General features: G+C 41.9%; 1 protein-coding gene across 4 annotated transcripts in view; it reads right to left on the bottom strand.

The window, feature by feature from the left end:
* MRAP2 (melanocortin 2 receptor accessory protein 2) overlaps window positions 1–18,530 on the bottom strand; it is a 78,994-nt gene that overhangs the window by 12,293 nt on the left and 48,171 nt on the right. For all 4 annotated transcript variants that reach the window (XM_012468818.3, XM_012468819.3, XM_012468820.3 and 1 more), the window contains one exon: window positions 13,781–13,880. In XM_012468818.3, the coding sequence (XP_012324241.1) occupies window positions 13,781–13,880 (100 nt within the window). The remainder of the gene's footprint in view (window positions 1–13,780; window positions 13,881–18,530) is intronic.

The following is an 18,530-nucleotide window of genomic DNA, read 5'->3' on the forward strand; positions in this document are numbered from 1 at the left end:
ACTACATACTAGTAATGAAAAGGTAACTCCATTCACAATAACACACACACACAAAATAGAATAGTTAACAATAAATTTAACTAAGGATGTTCAAGACCTGTACTCTGAAATTTTCAAAACATTAAAGGGAAATTGAAGAACACCTAAGCATACGGAAAGATAGATTATGTTTGTGAATTGGAAGACTTCAGGTAGAAAATTATATAACCATAGACATAAGCTAGGCAGTTTCCTTCTTTCAAGAGCCAAAAGCCCTTCAGTTTGTATCTGCTTATGTTCATTCTCTAATCCTTTCCAATAGTTTTTCGTGTTTTGCCAAGATTTTAACATTGTTATCATTGTTCGAAGCTTTCCTCTGTCATCCTAACGTTTAAAAACTACAACTTTATTTTGATAGAATCCTGAAACCATTTTTTTACTTACTTGTTTTGAGAATTTGTAGTCATAGTTTTCTGCCTATTATAAGAAAAGCTATTGGACTTAACCTACTGACGGCAACATCACATAACTCTACCAGCCAAAATAAAGACCGTTCAGACTGTTCCAATCCTTAGCCTTTTCTTCTTCTCACCCAGGTTAAGTCATGTATTCTGCATATCTGTAAAATTCTTTGTACCTGCACAGAGTGCACCTAACACAAGGACCCACCCAGTCCTTTGATACCCAAACAGTAAATGTCATTTACTCCCCATGACACCCACATGCTCACAATCTTTCCTCAACTCCCCAACTCCTCTGTCTGATATTCCAGACCCCTGCTCTCACATCAGCTGGCCTTTCCAATGTCCTCTCCCATCAGTCACCTTGCTAATCCCTAATCCTATAGTCTAGCAACAAAGGACATGACAGGCCCCCAGTGTACTCAGGACTGCCACTCTCTGTGCCTTCGTTTGTGCTGTTCTTTCTACCTGATAGGCCCTTCCACCAGTCTTTCTGTCAAAATCAAATACCTTCTTCACTGTCAATGCCAATGTCACTGACTTCATGGAGACACTCTAATCTCCCAATGGGAAGAAATCTGTCCCTCCTCTGTGCTCTTGCCATATTTTACTAACCTGCTCTTTCAGGATGCATCCTTTTCTGCCTTGTGTCAGGGCTATTTTGTGTGTGGTCTTTCTCTTCTATATACTGATATGCTGTATTTGGTTCATGTTTGCATCCCTCAAAGGGCCTTGCACTAACTAGACTTCAGTGAGCTCTTTATGTACTGAACAGCTGTATCTGTGGGCTTGTCTAAAGCCCTGATTCCTATGAGAGGCACAGCCCCTCTAGTGTTAATGAAGTGCTCCTTCCTCTGTGACCCTGAAGACAAATCAAGACAGAAGAATAGACTCTTCCCACCTCCATTTGCAGAGGAACAACACAAGTAATGCGCTGGATTATTCCACTAGCAATTTTCCAGATTTTTGATGAGTTTTTACAAATGAAATGACTGCTGCTGTGCTAATGGTCTTAGCATGCTGACAACTGTCTTCAGTTTGCCCCGCTCATAAAAATTGGTGGGCAGACCAGCCTGTGGGCACCTGGTAGTTCCAGCAGTCACTTCCAGTGGGATTTTAATGTATATGTCTGGCCAGGCACAGTGGCTCACACTTGTAATCCCAGCACTTTGGGAGGCCAATGCAAGCAGATCACTTGAGGCCAGGAGTTTGAGACCAGCCTGGGCAACATGGTGAAGTTCTGTCTCTGCTAAAAATACAAAAATTAGGCTAGGCACTGTGGCTCATGCCTGTAATTCTAGAACTTTGGGAGGCAGGGGCAGGGGGATTACCTGAGGTTAGGAGTTCGAGACCAGTCTGACCTACATTGAGAAACCCTTTCTTTACTAAAAATGCAAAAATTAGCAAGGCGTGGTTGCAGGTGCCTGTAATCCTAGCTACTCAGGAAGCTGAGGCAGGAGAATTCCTTGAACCCAGGTGGCAGAGGTTGCAGTGAGCTGAAATCGTGCCACTGTACTCCAGCCTGGGCGACAGAGCAAGACTCTGTCTCAAAAGAAAAAAAAGATACAAAAATTAGCTGAGTGTCTTGGCACATACCTGTAGTCCCAGTTACTCGGGAGGCTGAAGTGGGAGGATTACTTGAGCCTGGGCAGTAGAGGGTTGCAGTGAGCTGAGATTGTGCCACTGCACTCCCACCTGAGTGACAGAGTGAGACCCTATCTCAAAAGAAAAAATAATAAAAACCTGTACAAAAGTTGTAGACTGAACCAGACACATAAAAGAGATTTTCTACCTGCTCATAGTGGTAGATCCATCAGAATGACAGGGCTTCCTCAGGAATCACTCACTACATCTGCACTTTGCCATCTAGTTCCTGTGGCCATGGTCAATATAAAAAATTTTGAACACTGACTTTTCCCTGCTGTTAGTTTTTAGCTCCATGTACCCATTCTTTAATGAGTGCCATATTGGGGTAAACTGCTATTCAAGGTATAATATAACTCCCATTTTTACAAGGTCCTGAGCAATCCTGCACTGGCCCCCTAGTGAAGAACATTCCCACCTGGAGGAGGTGTACTTAACAAAGGCTACAAAAGAAGAGTATGTGAGGCACAGAATGCCTGGGCTTTGATAATTTTTCAAAAGGTCCAAAGTATTCAACATTAAAAATGTGACCCATGCCTTTCCCATTACTCTCTATCTGGCAGATTTATGATAATGGAGCCATAATGCTTTAACAAGGCAGCATGCAGAGTAAATGGCTCCTTAGCTCAGAAAGCAGGAGGAAATGCCTCTTTTATCTTCACTGTCCTTAAAAAAAATACAGATAAGAGATCCCCTTCCTACCCCACCCCCTCTGCCGCCCATACAAAAGCAAATATTCCATCCATGGAAAAAATAATCCCCATCAAAGCTGCTTCTTAGGCCTAAAAGCTTTTAAGAAGGGTGATGTCAGCTTTATAGCGGTCTTTCTTCCTCTGCAGCCTACCTTCTCAGTGCTCACCAATACCTGCCTCTTTCCTTCTGAGTACAAAGAAGACTATCCTTTCCAGCCTGGGGCAGTCAGGTGGGCGTGGCTAGTTCTAGCTAATGAGCTGTAGGAGGAAGGGATGTGTGCTGCACCCAGGTGAAGAATGGAGGGGCAGCCTTGAGATCTCCAAGTGTTTTCTTACCCTGTCGCAGGAACCTAGGAGGCTGCGTGGTGGGGAAAGGGCAGCTGCAAGGGAAGATGTTTCTGTCTGCCTCTTGCCACCTTAGCAGGCATGGAGTTTGAGCAAGAAATAAACCTCTGTTGTGTTATACCAAGATTTGAGGATTAACATCTTGCTGTCTGACAGCCTAGCCTAGCACATATTCCCCTACTTAACAGAAGTCATTAGTTAGTGATTCCAGAAGTTCTCTTTCTAGCATGATCCCAGGTCAAAAAATTCAGGGAAAAAATACTCATTTTATTGCAGTGTTATTGGCTCTGTGCAGTTAAGTGGATCTCAACTCTTGCCATCCAGTACGTTAAAGGAAAGGCCAGCCAGAGATGGCAGATAAACATTCTCTCCCAGGTAAACTGTGACTGATTCCTGGTGGCTGCCTGGAGATCTGTTTTGAAAATGATTCTCAGGCAAAAGTCTTGGCTATGCAGGGAAGATGATGTAGTCCATTACTGATGTCTGCTGTGGGCATGGGCACAGGGGGTCAGGGCACAGGTGGAGTTATCTGCTACCCTGTGTCTTCTACTATCAACAGGAAGCTCACACACTTCTATGTGTCAGCAATGATAAGATCCTGGGGAGCCATTTGGCCCTGGCCTCAGTTGCCTCCAGGGAGAAAAATATTAAATTCAGTAGTAGATTCAGCATTAGCCCATTCTGAACTTCCAGACTTAATTGGGTATCTTAACCATGCTGTTGGAATCATGTTCCAAAAGGATGCTGCTTGATGTCCTACTTTAGGAAGTAACTATCTTAGTGACAAACCACCCAGAAAGCCTGATATGTAAAGCAATCAAAATTCAAAGGTGTTGGTGCTTCTGATCTAACACCAGGATTCTCTACTTAGCTGCCTTTCTAGATTCATCTTGCTTTTTCACTTTGGGACACAGCCAAGCTGAAGCTGGGAAAGAATAAGACAACATTTTGACCAGTGTAGATATAATGCTTAGGACCTGGCTATCCCATGGGAGAATGGGTTCCTTTTTCTTCTCCCTCCTACTCTTTACCTGGACCTTTCAGCTCACACAGTGACTCATCTTTACTGAGGGATGCTCTGGGCCCAGCTTTTGCAAGCAGCTCCACAGTCTGCTCACTTCTGTGTTTACAACAGGGATGTCCAATTCTTTGGCTTCTCTGGATCACACTGGAAGAAGAGTAATTGTCTTGGCCCACACATAAAATAAACTAAAATAATGACAGGTGATGAGCTAAAAAACAAAAATCTCATACGTTTTTAAGTAAATTTACGAATTTTGTTGGGCTGCATTTAAAGCTATCCTGTGCCACATGTTGGACAAGATTGGTTTACAATAATGCTAGGGGGCAGATACTTCCTTACTTACATATAAGGAGTCTCAAGCACAGAGAGGTTAATAATCCAGTCCAAAGTCTCAATAAGTAAACCTGGAAATGTTTGAATCCAGAGCCCCATGCTTGGTGCATTATGTGACAAAAACAAACAAACAGAAGTAATCATGGCAGATGGGAGGCAGAACTAGATTGCAGCCCCAACTCAGATGGACAGAGCAGCATGCAGAGGCTCACACTGTGAATTTTAGCTCCATATCAATGGCAAGAAAAAAACCAGAAATCCCAAAGGGATCCACAGACCCTCTGAAGGAAGTGGATTGCTTCTACAGGACCCAGGAAACACCCCAAATATTGTGAGTGCCCCAAGTGCAGAAGTGGGAAAGGGAGAGCCTCCTCTCCTGAACACATACCCCCACTGGAGAAATGGAAGGTCTGTTTGTGGGAGAAGTTTCCGACCATACCTGGAGCTGAGTCAATTTAGAGAGCCGAGTGAAATACTAGAGGAAGCAGCAGAAAGGCCCTGGGAGCTCACTGGGCCAGCAAGCAGGCCATTCCTGCCTGGTACCACAGGAATCTATAGGGAGGGCAGCCAGATGAGATGGGAGGGGCGGGGATGTTTGAGGGGGAGAAACACCACAGGGAGAAGGAAATCTTCAGCTGAACTTTATAACAATTTGAATGGGGCAAGAAACCTCCTGGCCAGAACTTGAGGAAGGGCACAAATCCGGTGTGCAGACTCCACAGGTAGGGGAGGAACCAAGCCCTTTTCTTTCACAGCTGGGAGGTGGGTAGCCTGGGGCAAGTTCTCAAGCCCAGCGCACCCACCACCTGGAAATAGACTAGGGGCTGTCAGGGGGAAAGGTGGGAGTGAGACCAGCCCTTTGATTTGCGTGGGAACTGGGTGAGGCCTGTGACTGCTGGCTTTTCCCCACTTCCCTGACAACCTGCATGACTCAGCAGAGGCAGCCATAATCCTCCTAAGTACACAACTCCATTGACTGGGGAGCCTCACCCCCATCTCCCACAGCAGCCAGAGCAAGACCCACCCAAGGAGAGTCTGAGCTCAGACATGTCTAGCCCTGCCCCAACCAGATGGTCCTTCCCTATTCACCCTGGTAGCTAAAGACAAAGGACATATACTCCTGGGAGTTCTAGGGCTCTGCCCACTGCCTGTTCCTCCCCAAACTACCATAGCTGATGCTCTCTGGAAAGCACCACATCCTGGCACAGGCCAACCAGCACAAAATAGAGTATTAACCCACCAAAGCTAAAAACCGTCATGGAGTCTATTGCACCCCCTGCCACCACCACTAGAACAGGCACTGGTATCCACGGCTGAGAGACCCATACACATTTCACATCACAGGACTTTGTGCAGACAACTCCCAGTATCAGCGTGGAGCCAGTAGGTCTTGCTGGGTGGCTAGACCCAGAAGAGAGACAACAATCACTGCAGTTTAGCTCACAGGAAGCCACATCCACAGGAAAAGGGGAGAGTACTACATCAAGGGAACACCCCATGGGACAAAAGTATCTGAACAACAGCCTTCAGCCCTAGACCTTCCCTCTGACAGAGGCTGCCCAAATGAGAAGGAACCAAAAAACTAACTCTGGTAATATGACAAAACAATGCTCTTTAACACCCCCAAAAAATCATTCTAGCTCACCAGCAATGGACCCAAACCAAGAAGAAATCTCTGATTTACCTGAAAAATAATTCAGGAGGTTAGTTATTAAGCTAATCAGGGAGGCATCAAAGAAAGGCCCAAAGAGAGTATGATGAATGCAATGGTACCTTGCACCTCATATTAACAATAAATGTAAATGGCCTAAATGCTTTACTTAAAAGACACAGAACCACATAATGGATAAGAACCCACCAACCAACTACCTGCGGCTTTCAGGAGACTCATCTAACACTTAAGGACTCACATAAACCTAAAGTAAAGAGGTGGAAAAAGGCATTTCATGCAGACGGATGCCAAAAGCAAGCAGGGATAGCCATTCTTAGATAAAACAAACTTTAAAGCAATGTCAGTTAAAAGAGACAAAGAGGGACATTAAATAACAGTAAAGGCCTTGTCCAACAGGAATATATCACAATCCTAAACATATATGCACCTAACAATGGAGCTCTCAAATTTATAGAACAATTACTTGTAGACCTAAGAAATGAGATAGACAGCAACACAAAAATAGTAGGGAACTTTAATACTCCACTGACAGCACTAGACAGGTGATCAGACAGAAAGACATCAAAGAAACAATGGATTAAAAAAAAAGAAATAATGTATTTAAACAAATGAACTTTACAGATATATACAGAACATTTCATCCAACAAACACAGAATACACATTCTATTCAACAGTACATGAAACTTTCTCTAAGATTGACCATGTGATAGGCCATAAAATGGGCCTCAATAAATTTAAGAAAATTGAAATTATATTAAGCACTCTCTCAGATCACAGTGGAATAAAACTGGAAATCAACTCCAAAAGGAACCTTCAAAACTATGCAAATACATGGAAATTAAATAACCTGCTTTTGAATGAGCATTGGGTCAAAAACAAAATCAAGACGGAAATTTTAAAATTCTTTGAACTGAACCACAATAGTGATACAACCTATCAAAACTTCTGGGATACAGCAAAGGCAGTGCTAAGAGGAAAGTTCATAACCCTAAATGTCTACATCAAAAAGACTGAAAGAGCACAAACTGACATTCTAAGGTCACATCTCAAGGAACTAGAGAAAAAGAACAAACCAAACCCACACCAAGCAGAAGAAAGGAAAAAACCAAGATCAACAGAGCAGAACTAAATGAAATTGAAACAAACAAACAAAAAATACAAAAGATAAATGAAACATAAAGCTGGCTCTTTGAAAAGATAAATAAAATGCATAAACCATTAGCAAGATTAACCAAGAAAAAAAGAGAAAAACCAAATAACCTCATTAAAAAATGAAACAAGATATTACAACTGACACCACTGAAATACAAAAGATCATTCAAGGCTACTGAGAAAGACATTTTTACCCACGTAAACTAGAAAACCTAGAAGAGATGGATAAATTCCTGAAGAAATACAACCATCCTAGCTTAAATCAGGAATAATTAGATATTCTGAACAGACCAATAACAAGCAGAGAGATTAAAATGGTAACTTAAAAATTACCAACAACAAAAAGGACCAGACAGATTCACAGCAGAATTCTAACAGACATTTAAAGAATTGGTACCAATCCTTTTGACACCATTCCTCAAGAGAGAGAAAGAAGGAACCCTCCTTAATTTATTCTATGAAGCCAGCAGCACCCTAATACTAAAACCAGGAAAAGACATAACCAGAAAAGAAAATTACAGATCTATATCCTTGATGAACATAGATGCTAAAATCCTTAACAAAATACAAGCTGAGTCCAACAACATATCAAAAAGATAATCTACCATGATGAAGTAAGTTTCATGCCAGGGATGCAGGGATGGTTTCACATATGCAAGTCAACAAATGTGATACTCCACATTAACAGAATAAAAGCAAAAATCTTATGATCATCTCAATAGATGCAGAAAATCATTTGACAAAATCCAGCATCTCTTTATGATTAAAACTTGGCAAAAATCAGCATACAAGGGACATACCTCAATGTAACAAAAGCTATCTATGACAAACCCACAGACAACATAATACTGAATGGGGAAAATTTGAAAGCATTCCCTCAGAGAACTGCAACAAGACAAGGATGCCCATTCTCACCACTCCTTTTCAACATAGTACTGGAAGTCCTAGCCAGAGCCATCAGACAAGAGAAGGAAATAAAGGGCATCCAAATCGATAAAGAGGAAGTCACACTGTCACTGTTTGCTGACAATATGATCATTTACCTCGAAAACCCTAAAGACTCCTCCAGAAAGCTCCCAGAACTGATAAAAGAATTCAGCAAAGTTTCCAGATACAAGATTGATGTACACAAATCTGCAGCTCTTCTATAAACCAACAGTGACCAAGGGGAGAATCAAATCAAGAACTCAACCCCTTTTACAATAGCTGCAAACAAACAAACAAACAAAAAAACTTAGGAATAACCTAAAAGAGGGGTTGAAAGACCTCTGCAAGGAAAACTACAAAACACTGCTGAAAGAAATCATAGATGACACAAACAAATGAAACCACATGTAATGCTCATGGATGGGTAGAATCAATATTGTGAAAACGACTATACTGCCAAATGCAATCTACAAATTCAGTGCAATCTCCATCAAAATACTACCATCATTGTTCACAGAATTAGCAAAAACAATTCTAAAATTCACACAGAACCAAAAGAGCCCACATAGCCAAAGCAAGACTAAGCAAAAAGAACAAATCTGGAGGCATCACACAACCTGATTTCAAACTATGCTATAAAGCCATAGTCACCAAAACAGTGTGGTACTGGTATATATATAGGCACATAGACCAATGGAACAGAACAAAGAACCCAGAAATAAACCCACTTACAGCCAACTAATCTTCAAAAAAGCAAACAAAAACATAAAGTGGGGAAAGGACACCCTTTTCAACAAATGGTGGTAAAATAATTGGCTAGCCACATGTAGAAGAATAAAACTGGATCCTCATCTCTCACCTTATACAAAAATCAACTCAAGATGGATTAAGGACTTAAATCTAAGACCTGAAACTACAAAATTTCTAGAACATAACACTGGAAAACACTTCTAAACATTGGTTTAGGCAAGTTTTTCATGACGAAGAACCCAAAAGCAAATGCAATAAAAACAAAGATAAATAGTTGGAACTTAATTAAGCTAAAAAGCTTTTGCATGGCAAAATAAACAGTAGAGTAAACAGACAACCCATAAACTGGGAGGAAATCTTCACAATCCATACATCCAACAAAGGATTAATATCCAGAACCTACAACAAACTCAAACAAATCAGTAAGAGAAAAACAAACAATTCCATCCAAAAGTAGGCTAAGAACATGAATAGACAATTCTAAAAAGAAGATCTACAAATGGCCAACAGACATATGAAAAAAATGCTCAACATCACTAATGATCAGGGAAATGCAAATCAAAGCCACATTGCGACATCATCTTACTCCTTCAAGAATGGCCATAATCAAAAAACCTTTAGTAGATGTTGGTGTGGATGCAGTGATCAGGGAACACTTCCACACTGCTGGTGGGAATATAAACTAGCACAGCCACTATGGAAAACTGTGGAAATTCCTTAAAGAACTAGAAGCTGAACTACCTTTTGATCCGTCAATCCCACTACTGGGTATCTACCCAGAGGAAAAGAAGTTATTATATGAAAAAGATACTTGCAGACAGACACATGTTTATAGCAGCACAATTCACAACTGCAAAATCGTGGAACCAACCCAAATGCCCATCAGTCAACAAGTGGATAAAGAACCTGTGGTATACATGTATATGATGAAATACTACTCCGCCATAAAAATGAATAATTAACAGCATTTGCAGCCACCTGGGTGAGATTGGAGACTATTATTCTAAGTGAAGTAACTTAGAAATGGAAAACCAACACTGTATGTTCTCACTGATATGTGGGAGCTAAGCTATGAGGATGCAAAGGCATAAGAATGGTACAATAGACTGTGGGGACTTCAGGGTAACAGTGTGAGGGGGTGAGGGATAAAAGACTACAAATACGGTGCAGTGTATACTGCTCAGGTGATGGGTGCACCAGTATCTCGCAAATCACCACTAAGGAAGTTACTTATGTAACCAAATAGCACCTGTACCTTAATAACTTATGGAAAAAAATAACAAATCCGGTTGCTTGCTAACATCTTTGGTTCAATAGAAGGAAGAGATTAAAAATTGCCAATCTGAGATAGTTGAGTGTAGTGATTAATGACAGGAATTTCAGTACTGAAGAGACTTTAGTTTGAGGCGTGGCTCTACATTTTTTCCTTAACCTGTGAAGCCTTAGACAAGTGACTCAGCCTCGTGTTTCTGATTTATAATGTGGGAACACATGGAATTTACTTCATCTTCCTGTGGGAACTTGGTGAGATGTAAAGTAATTAGTTGACCTTGGCATCAGAACAATGGCTCTTACTATTTTCGATGTTGTATCGTCCTTCCCCCCTTCCTAATTATCATAGGCAAACTTAAAACTGGTTGTTTTCTGTTAACGTTGACTATATGGAAAAAAAACAATGTCTACTTAAGAAGAAAATCCCCACCAAACAAATATCAAATTTGTTAAGACCTAAAAGCCTTTATAATAGATTTATTTCAATGTTTTTCCACATTTCTGATCCTTTCGGTTTTCTATTATTATATACCGCAACCAAACGCCGTATCTTACACTGTGTCAGACTGTGTACAAAAGCATTTAAAATGTGGCCCTTTAACATAAGATCCATTATTTTTTTTAATAAAAAAGTGATCTTTCCTTAACCTTGTTAGAAGCATGCGGGTTACAATGACCGCAGTTCTGTGATTGAGCATTGTTCAGAACAGCATCAAAGAGACCATCTAGTGGCAAAAGTGAACTGTCAACTGGAAGGCTAAAAGGCAAGTCTCAACTACCCGGGGTTGCCATGACACCACAGGGAAGTGATGATTAGTCAGGGATCGCCAGAGAAAACAGAACTAACACAGTGTGTGCGTGTGTGTGTGTGTGTGTGTGTGTGTGTGTGTGTGTGTGTGTGTGAAGAAAGAGTTTTATTTTAAGGAACTGCCTCATGCAACGCTGGGGGCCAGCAAGTCCAAAATCTGTAGAGTAGGCTGGCAGGGTGGAGACCAAAGGCAGTGTCCTGGCAGAATCCCCTTTTTGCTTGAGGAGGTCAGTCTTTGTCCTCTGAAGGCATTCAACTGACTGGATGAGGCCCACTCACGGCATGGAGGGTAATCTGCTTAACCCAAAGTATACTAATAAATGATACTCTCAACTAAGAAACACCTTCACAGAAACATCTAGAATTGTTAACACATAAAATTAACCATCACAGGAAGTCACATTCTATTTTGTGCTAGTGTTCCCATTCCTAAAATCTCCTGTCTCCTACATCACACACATCTATCTCAATAATCTACAAAAATCCATTGGTTCCCTGAGGAAAAGGAAGATAACGGGGTATTATTATTCCCTGGCCACTCTTATGAGATGTGCCTTAATGTGAATTTATTCTCGGCTTTTCTTATGCCTCTAGTAATCCATATTGCATTTTCAAATTCCCTGGGCCAATACAATAAAAGCGAAGCATGTACGAATATTTTTGAAGACATGAAGAAAGAAAGGAAAGCTCATGTCTTTTTAGTACCTGTTAAATAGATTCTCAGCTATATGTCTCCAAATGCTTCAATAAAAATGATACTTTCCTTTCATTAAAATGTTTGTGTTTAAATTTTTTTTTTTTTGAGACAGGTCTTACTCTGCCACCCAGGCTGAAGTGCAGCAGCACAATCCCAGCTCACTGCAGCCTCGACTTCCCGGGTTCAAGTGATCCTCCCACCCTAGCCTCCTGAGTAGCTGGGACTAGAGGTGTGCGCCACCATGCCTGCCTGGTTTTTGTATTTTTTTTAGAGATGGGGTTTTGCCATGTTGCCCAAGTTGGTCTCAAACTCCTGAGCTCAAGCAATCCTCTCACTTCGACCTCCCAAAGTGTTGGGATTACAGGCATGAGCCCCCACGCCTGGCTGTATTACAAAGTTTTTGTTTCCAGCTCCTGATATCTAAAATAGCTGAGTGATGGGTAGGACTGTTCCCTTTGCCCAGGCATTTGTTACTGTTCATGTGCAGGCCGAAGACTGAACAAAAGACATGGGAGGCTGTGATGAGACGTAACCATGAAGGAGAACTGCTGCCAGGCAGTGAGGCACAAATGACATACCGAATGTAAAAACGCCAGGATTCCTGTGAACCTTTTTCCATTCACTCTCCCAGGTCTCTCCCGCCCTCCCCTGCCCTGCGCTGTGCTCGGGAAACTGGCCTTCCATGCGGTCTCTGGCTGTGTTCAGCCCGTCGGGGAGCAATGGTGAGAAATGGGAAGGAGGGAGAAGACTGAAGTCTTGCTCTTCACTTTGAGGCCTCTTCCCTGAGAGGTTATACTGGAGTAGCTGTGTTCCTCAGCCCAAAGTCACAGCTCCTCTGGGGGAACTCCCAGGTTCCAGTTGTGGCCCTTGTTTCCTGACATCTAGGATGGCTGCTCAGTGTTGCCAGCCCTGCTGTCCTGTGAGCCCGTGTAGTTGCCCCCTTCCCTGTCCATAACTTCTGAACAGTCCCTTTATCAAAAACTCTTTTTTTTTTTTTTTTACACAGGGTCTGGTTCTGTTGCTTAGGCTAGATGCAGTGGCGCAATCTTGGCTCACTGCAACCTCCGCCTCCCAGGTTCAAGTGATTCTTGTGCCTCAGCCTCCCTGGTAGCCAGGATTATAGGCGCCCTCCACCACACCTAAGTTTTTGTATTCTTAATAGAGCCAGGGTTTTGCCATGTTAGCTAGGCTGATCTGAAACTCCTGGCCTCAGGTGATCTGCCCGCCTCGGCCTCCCAAAGTGCTGGGATTATAGGTGTGAGCCACCACTCCAGCCAAAAACTCTTGTAAATACTGTTGCCTGCTGGTACCAACTAATAAGGTATTCACTATTCTCTATTTTCCTTTTTATGAAAAATTTGGTATAAAATATAAATCCTTTAAGATATCTCTGAAATCTGAACAAATACTTTCTGATGTTTCTCAGTGTTCTTTAAGCACACATATAATACTTTCCTCCATAAACCAAAGTCCAGCATCATCACAAGTCCTCCCGTGTTATGAGAATTATGTAAATCACAGTGTTTGCCTTTGTATCCTAGTTTCAAGAAGACTGTCAAATTTAGTAATCATTGTCATAGTTAATTTAGTTGAGTATCCAGGAACAAGTATTACTCTGCTTCTTGAAATAATTTTTAAAACTGATTTTCATCCTATTTTGCCATTGATTGTCTTTTTCACTGTTTTTAATACAGCAAATCATCTAAATCCCTTTGGGAATATGGATAAAATACATCGTCATTAATAACATCTCAATATAAAAATCAGGCTCACATCATCATTAAGACTGTAGGAAAGGACCAAGAAACCCAATTTCATAAAAGTCCACTTGAAAATAAGCGCAAGAAACAAAAAGCCAGGAGAGGAGTCGGATCCCACCCACAGGCATCTGGGTCCAGGCAGCAAATTCATAACCAGCCCCTTCTCTTCATTCACTGGAAGCAACTCCAGCCCTGGGTAGTAGTTTCTGTTTCCTCAGTCCCCTGTGAGGCTTAAGAGACATTTAGGAACAGCCCAAACTTACTCTTGGTGTGGGGCTCCTGTCTTGGTCAGCAAGGTCAGCACAAAAAACATGAAAATCACGAAGACTGCAAGACCAACCCAAAATCCAATCACAATGGAATCTGCAAGACAGTTAATACGGACATTAGTATTTCACAGTAGTTTAAAACTTGAACATTCAAGGAATCAGAACTTCTTGGAGAGGCTTTGGCACAAGAAACATGAAAGGAAATCAACAGTCTGATCCGCAGTTGGCTGGAGATTGATAAGAAGTAAAGAATGAGGGAGAGGGAAGAATCTGCTCCGCCTCCAGGTTACTGTCTCAGGTAGCATGAAGGGATTTAGGCCTCACTGACTCATGGTTTCTGTATCTCAAGGAAGGAACCTAGGCCAGAGTATAAATCATCTAGGGCCTCAAGATTCCACTAATGTGTTTTGAATTAGAAAATAAAATTTTTAGCAGACTACCAACTCAAGTTTTAAGTGAATTTGGATTCACTTTAAAAGAAAAACTTTAGACAAATTAAATTTAACAGATATTAATTGTGCAAGGAAAACAAAATTATTGAACCAGGAAGCTCCCAGAATCAGAACAGATTCAGAGAGACTTCGGGTTGCCTCAAGGTTGGTTAAGATTTAGGGACAGAAAAAGGGAAATGATGTGCAGAAAAAAGAAGCAAGGTATGGAAACAGCTGGATTTGAACACCATTTGAACATCTGGCTGCCTGTGAGTGCCTGATGTGTAGCTGCTGTGATGAGCTGAGACTCAGCTACTGTTACAGAAGCATTCGCTAGGTTTTCAGTTTGCTTACCTACTAAGCTAGGTCACAGCTCACACCTAAGAATATAAGTATGCAAATATGGAGGCCTTTGTAGGCCAAATTTTAGTTTAGCAACTCAATTGGTTAGCAACTCAATTAGGTAGCAACTTTGCATTCTCACTTATGTTCACCATGGAATAATTCAGGCTCTCATTACTTGTTGCAGAGAACATACAGATGGCCTCTTGAGTGCTCTCTCTGCCTTCTGCCTTTCCTTGTGCTTTATTTCTATACAAAACTGCTTTATCACAGCCCTGATGATACTGCTCTTTCATGAAAAGCTCTTCAACAAAAATAGAACAGACCCACTCTTCCAGATTAAAAGAGATTCCACATGTAAAGCACTTTATACAATGTCAGACATCTGAGAAAATAGTACCCCACAGTTGCTGGCTACTGCCATTAGAATTGTCATTTTCTCCCAATTTACCTCACTTTAAAAGCCATCTGTTTCCAATTAAACTAGGGGACACTGTGTCCCTGTATGTACCTTAACCTTAGCCACAGCTTCCTCGCAGCCACATTTTACCAGGGCTATTGCCACTACCTGGCTGGAACGACTTTTCCCAATGTGGAGTTAATGAAAGTGTTCCCATGCTTCCAAGCCCATCCACTAGAGTATCTTCTTTACGAAGCCTCAACTAATTTCCATAATTGATGTGTTCTGTCCCTCCTTTGAACCCAATAACATTTTTGTCCACGCTTCCCTAAACAGGCCTCTCCTTGGTCCTATCTTGGATAGCAATCATAAGTCTTTATATCTGGGACCAAGATTAGATTGGATTGTCTACACAACTTGGCACATGCGCAGTAGCGTCTCAAATCTAGGACACAACAGAGTTGAATCATTCCACATTTTTTGGTCTATATTAAGAAGTTTATCTATGTGGAAATACAATGAGGATGCTTAGCAATTTTCTAAATATAAGTGATTGGAGCTTAAACATTAAGTGTGTTTAAACGCAAAGCTTTATTGTAATTATGTATATGTAGCACTTTTTCCAAAGTGAAGAAATCAGATTAACAATTTACTCTGCATAATTCATACTTTCATCCTACATATGCTATTGCCTAAGGTTAACAATGTGTATTCAGCACTCTCAAAAACTAATGTGTCTAACCTTAAGTGCCAAAGAAACAGAAATTGTATACTTTACCTTTTAATGTAGTGGAAATGAGGCATACAAAAGACATAAGGACAAATATCAAAAACCACATGCACTGAGGTACAACTAACAAGAAACAATAAAGTCTCAATTATCTAGGTAGTGAATTGTGAAGAAACATTGTACAGATAAATAACAGTTTCCTAAACTGTACTTTATCAACTGTCTTCATAGCAAAAGCAAATTGTAAAATTATACACCAATGCTATTCTTAAGTCCTCGATTTAGAACTGAATCATGTTGATTGATATTTTCAAATCTGTGTACTAGGAAGATGTTCTCCTAAGGACAGCTTTCACACTGCGAATGGTAGACTGACTCCCAGAGGTGCAGGAAATGGTGCCCTCGACCCAGCCCAGTCTCTTTCCTCTGCCCTTGTAAAGTGCCCCCAGGGAGCTGATCAAAAAGCAGCAATAATGTGGAGCATGGGAGGATTACAGCCTTCAGAGAAGCCAGGCGGCGGCAGAGTTGGGGAGAGGCAGGCTGTGGGTAGAATCTGAGAATTCTCATGATCCAACAGCATTTCCAAATATTTCCTTAATAATGCGGCATCTATGTTTTCTGTGGCAATATGCTTTAAGTGGCTCTGCTTATTCACATTCCCCTTTGAACAAAACTTAGCTTCCTTAAGTAATTTCCACTAATTTCCCCCAACCTCATTTTCTGCCCTATGACCCACCCCCAGAGGACTTTCTCACCCTGAACCTCTTAAAAGAAACCTCAGTGATTCCCATTTTATCCCAGAAATATTCAAACTCTCTGCAGTTTTATTTACATGTTAAGTTTCATGGGCATAGGCACAACAGTAAGATGGGAAAAGTGGAGCCCTTCGTCTTCCCAAAAGCACCCTTCTCTGGGAAGAAGTCAGAATAAAGCTTTACACAGAGCGGAGCTGCAATGAGGCTAGATGGTTAAGAAAGTCAAAAGAAGCCTTCCAAAGGAGTTTCCACCACAGCCAAGCTACCACACTCTGTCCTGTCTAGACACTGAGCTACTTGCAGACTGCTGTTGTAAGGGGGTAGAACAACTGCCCAAGGGAATTGCAAACGGAATATGTCATAATCAAGTAACTCCCCTTCACATGACCTTTAATAAATAGAATGGAACAGGAGAGCTGAAAGCTGACATGATTTTTTTTTTTCCGATTTAGGGTAGGACTAGAGTAACTACTCCATCCTACTTGCCCTTTTACCGACCTCTTGAGAATAAATGATGACCTTTACATTTCATGGTTATATGAAAAACAAGGGATAACACTTCACTTGAAAGAGAGGGTTCATGACACTGTCCTCACACCACTTCTGGTTCCTGAGGCAGTAGGGTCAATTCTGTGGTATGAATTCCTGGCAAAGAGCCAACAGTGATGTTCCCACACTTGTCTCTATTATCTTACCCAGAGCTTTGCAAGCTCTAGCTCTGTTTCTCATCCTAATGACCTGGCTTCTTGCTGACTCATCCATGCACGGGCCTGGTATCTGCAAGGTGGCACGTGAAAAAGCATGGATTTGGCTACCACTGATATCTCAGATTAAGAGGATATTCCTTCAGTCTTAACACAGTGGCCAGACTGTCCTGCTGACTCTCACCCAGCCACGCCCTCCATAAATGACCCATTTCTCACCTTCCCTTTTTAGGGAGACACTTGAGAGACTTGTCTGTACGTGCTGTCCCCAATTCCTCTCCTCTCATTTTTTCTTAAACCAATTCCATCAGCCTTTTACCCCAGCACTCCACTAGAACTGCTTTTCAAATCATTGCCAGTAACTTCTACGTTAAAAATCCAATGGTCAAATCCCCGTCCTCAATTAACTTGACCTCCTAATAGCAGCATTTGTCACAGACTGTCTTGGCAATCCTTTAGTGGTGTCCAGAAAACCTCTACAGTCCAGTTTTCTTCCTACTTTCTGTATATTCCTCTCAGGCACCTAAGCTGCCCCGCAACCCTCCAACTTCTAAACGCAAGCACGCCCAGGGCTCAGTTTTGGACTTCAGTTTTCTACACTCACTTATCCAGCCTCTTGGCTTTGAATGTGTACAATTCACATGCTGATGACTCTCAAATCTACAGCTTCCCCCACACTTCTCCTTTCTTGTCCTCCTGGATATGTGATAGGTGCCTCAATTTAACAGGTCCCAAATGGAGCTCCTGGGGTTTCTCCCTGAAATCTCTCTCTCATACTCTCCCCACTCTCAGTTAAAGGCAATTCCATCCTGCCAGTTACTCAGCTCACAAACCTTCAAATCATTCTTGATTCTTCTTTCTCTTACACACACTGCCAATCCATTGACAAATCTTGCCAGATTCATCTTTTAAAAATACCCAGAACGTATGCATTTCTCACCACTTTCACTCTCCCTACCTGGCTCCAAGCCACCATCGTCAGCTGCCTGGACCACGGCAAAGGCCTCCTGAATGGTCTCTGCTTCTAATCGCATGCCTTTCACTCATGCTTTTCATGCCAGTTGCAGTGATCTGCTGAAACCTAAACCAGATGCCACTCTTCCGCTCCAGACCCTCCAGTGACTTCTCAGGGAAAAAGGCCAAAGGAAGCCCTTAGCATGACCTCTAAGGATGCCAGGTCCTTGTCCCCACAACCTCTTTGACTTCGTTTCCCAATGTTCTGCCTCCTATCACTCCCCTGGTGCCACGCTGGCCTCTTTGTTGTTTCTTGCATGATCCAGTTCACTCCCGCCAAGGATCCTTCTCTGGAATGTTCTTCCCCCAGATATATTATAGCTCAATTTCTCCCTTCCTTCAGGCCTTTCATCAAAGCTCTCCTTCTC

Source organism: Aotus nancymaae, unplaced genomic scaffold (genome assembly GCF_030222135.1).
Source record: "Aotus nancymaae isolate 86718 unplaced genomic scaffold, 86718_ANA_hifiasm-v0.15.2.pri h1tg000040l, whole genome shotgun sequence".
In the NCBI taxonomy this organism is placed as follows: domain Eukaryota; kingdom Metazoa; phylum Chordata; class Mammalia; order Primates; family Aotidae; genus Aotus; species Aotus nancymaae.